Source organism: Dermochelys coriacea, chromosome 2 (genome assembly GCF_009764565.3).
Source record: "Dermochelys coriacea isolate rDerCor1 chromosome 2, rDerCor1.pri.v4, whole genome shotgun sequence".
In the NCBI taxonomy this organism is placed as follows: Eukaryota; Metazoa; Chordata; order Testudines; family Dermochelyidae; genus Dermochelys; species Dermochelys coriacea.
In genome coordinates this window covers 193,298,652-193,301,824 of record NC_050069.1, presented here as the reverse complement: position 1 = coordinate 193,301,824, position 3,173 = coordinate 193,298,652, and the positions used below count along the sequence as shown (strand labels likewise).

Below are 3,173 nucleotides of genomic sequence, written 5' to 3'. Positions count from 1 at the left end.
TAATTTCTTTGCCTCTGCTCATTTAATAGCTTTAGCAACCATGGCACAAAAGAATCAACTGGGGGTGAGAGAGTGGCTGGGGATGGGGAAGGCTGCTGCCTTACCAACAAAGCATGCAGTTTATTAGAAAAGGGATCAGATGTCAGACTACCTGAGGTGCATTAATGAATCCTGGTAAAGCAGGTTTCAGAGTAGCAGCCGTGTTAGTCTGTATCCGCAAAAAGAAAAGGAGTACTTGTGGCACCTTAGAGACTAACAAATTTTGTTAAATTTGTTAGTCTCTAAGGTGCCACAAGTACTCCTTTTCTTCCTGGTAAAGCAGTATCTGAAGAAAGGAAAGATGGGCAGGAATTCACAGATACTTAGAGCCAGCTCTTCAGTGATGGTTCTTTACATATAGCTCCACTGTTTTTTGTTTGTTTGTTTGTTTTTTGGTGAAAAACATCTTTATTTTCCAGAAATATACAAACTTATTCTCTCATTTCTCCATCTTCTTCTTCTTCTTCTTCTACTCCTCTGATGTACAGGACATTGTTACATCTTATCAAAACTTCACCAAGGTGTCCTGACAATGCACCATCTATGTATTCTTCGGTGTTTGCAAGCTGCATGTTCGTGTAGCCATCAACAGAAACCAGGTAGCGCTTGTACTCCATCCCCCACTTCAGCTTCACCATCACCGGCTTCCCTGTCAGCCAGTTCAGGAAGGGCTTGGGTTCAGGGGCAAGCTCATGGTAACGCAGCCTGGCACAAGGCAGCGGTAAAAACAAAAATTACTCACAGGGCCGCACGTGCACCCGCTGGAGTCTAAGAGAAAGGCAGGAAGCGATGCCCGTGCCTCCACTGGTTGCAAGGCATTTACACCCATCCACACCAGCTGAGGATATGACCTTCAGGGTGTGACTTTTCAGAGGTGCTGAGCACCTGCAGCTCCCACAGGAGTTGAGGGAACTCCATGCTCGTGAAAAATCAGGCCCATACTGTTCCTTTAGGGTTTAATCCCACAGACTCTTACCTCACACATGTAATCCCCTGGATTTTGCTGGGATTGGGCATGGGAGAAATTGTTATTCTAGTAAGGGGTTGCAGGATTGGGCCCTTGAGGAGCAGGTGTTTCCTGGCTGTGGTAGGATGTTGATCTGGACAGCCTCAGTGAGGATGGCAGATCTTAGCCAGAGGAACAGCAGAGCACAGTATGTTAAATTAAAGCCTTTGGTCAGTCAGTTGTGAGTTAACCCTGCATGACATGAGCAATCAAGACAAGGGATTTCATTTACAGTCACCTAGAAATAGTTCCCTCCACCCCAGTGTGTTCATGGTTTTTGCTTTCTAAATCCTGATCAAGGGCAGGCCCTTCCCCATTCTGTTAAATGAGTCTGTTTCATGTAGCTTTTCAAATTATTCTTTTGTGTCCTAATAGCATAGTTCCCTGCCTCAAACAGGTCAACGGGGGTTGTCTGCTATACAAATACACATTTTTCAGTCTTCACGCCTGCACCCTGGGAAGCAACAGTCTCATCTGAAAAGAAGTAGTTGAATAGCTGCCATAAATAGCTTAATTTGATTTGTCCAGGAATAGTTTTATCAGCTCTGAGTTATACTCCCATTCTAAACCTACATTATTTATCTTAAGTTTGCAAAGTAACTAATCACGTGCATTTATCATAATTAACATAGAGCCCAATTCTAAAGAAATAGTGGGCCTGATTCTCAGTTACTAAGTTTCTGTGACAGGGGTAGGGACAGTGCCAGGGTGCAAAGGTGGCCAATTTTGTGCTCCCCCTAAGGTGACTAGATGTCCCGATAAAATCAGGACTGTCCCGATATTTAGTTGTTTGTCCCGCGTTCTGACCGATGTGCAGCCGGGACACCATTTGTCCTGATATTTTGCTTCAGCAGCACTCCAGCTTTTTTTTTTTTTCCTTGGGGATGCAAAAAACCTAGAGCCAGCCCTGGTGATGGTGGTGGTGGGGGGTGAACCTGTGGCTGCCCCCTCCCCCAGGCGTCCCGATATTTTGTTCTGGTCATCTGGTCACCCTAGCTCCCCCTATTGTGGGGCTTGCCCGTCCTCTGGTGCAAGTTAGAGTGGCCTGAGGACATGCTTTGAGGCTGCTCAAATTTATGCTTTGCTTTCCAGGCGCACCCTTTCCCCCCCACACGAACCCTGAAAAGCAGAGCATAGAACGGAATGTCCCCAGTACACCTACAATGGAACAGGATCACTGTTTTATGCCAGCTCTGTATCTGCCAGTGAAACCCTCTGCACAGGGGAGTGTTCTCAGGGGAGGATTTCTGTCCCCTTTCAGGTCTTTACACCCCCCCCGGCAGTGTAACTGTGACTCAGGCCCATTTCAAGGCCATCTGGTCACACATGTTCCAGATCTGCCCATTCAGGTTGAGTGCAAAAGGCCAGGTATCCTGGCTATGCTGTTGGTAGTCAGTGAAGAACTTTGTGCTAGCAAGTAAAGGGAAGGGAAGGGGGGAAGAAATCTAACTCTGCATTTACAAGACGTGGGGCTGCTCTGAGAAAGGAAATTAGCAGCTGTGGAAACATACCTGGGCTGAATAAGTCTCTTGCATGTTGCGTGGCGTATAATAGAGCCTTCTTGTCCAATTCACCTTTGGCAGAAAAGATTTGATATACTGCAATTCTGGTTATTTGCCCTAACACCATTACTATTACAGAAACAATCAGAGTAGATTATTGTTTTGATTTATCCTCAATTTCCTCTCCAGCATTTCTACAATCACTTGTACTGAGCATGAAGAGCTCCCGTGGTGCGGACATAACATTCACACATTTGTATTTGAATTCCAGTAAAGCTACACCCCTTAACTTCATCGCAGCTCATTGGAGTTGGTAGGTTTTGGATGTCCAAACTATGCAACCTAAAACCTCCCTGACTGTGTGTTTGCTTTTGAACAATCTTTACCCCATTCTCTGGTAGGTGATAGGAACACAGTTTCCCTTTATAAAATAAATTTAAAACTCTAGTAAAGCGAGAATTAGGCTCCGTGTTTAAAGCATGTGATTAAATCCATCCCTATTCAGAAACCACTTACATCTGTGCTTCAGTCCCATCAGCTTTAATGAAACTTAAATGTGCTTAAGTACTTTGCTATATAGGGGTTGTAAAGGTTCCTTCCCCACTCTGAACTCTAGGGTACAGATG

General features: G+C 45.1%; 1 protein-coding gene across 1 annotated transcript; it reads right to left on the bottom strand.

Moving 5' to 3' along the window:
* Positions 1-331: 331 nt before the first annotated feature.
* LOC119851767 (small nuclear ribonucleoprotein F-like) lies at positions 332-839 on the bottom strand. Its single transcript, XM_038392117.2, is given in 2 exon segments — positions 332-715; positions 718-839. Coding segments are annotated over 2 exon segments (261 nt in total). The 5' UTR covers positions 734-839; the 3' UTR covers positions 332-470.
* Positions 840-3,173: the final 2,334 nt, after the last annotated feature.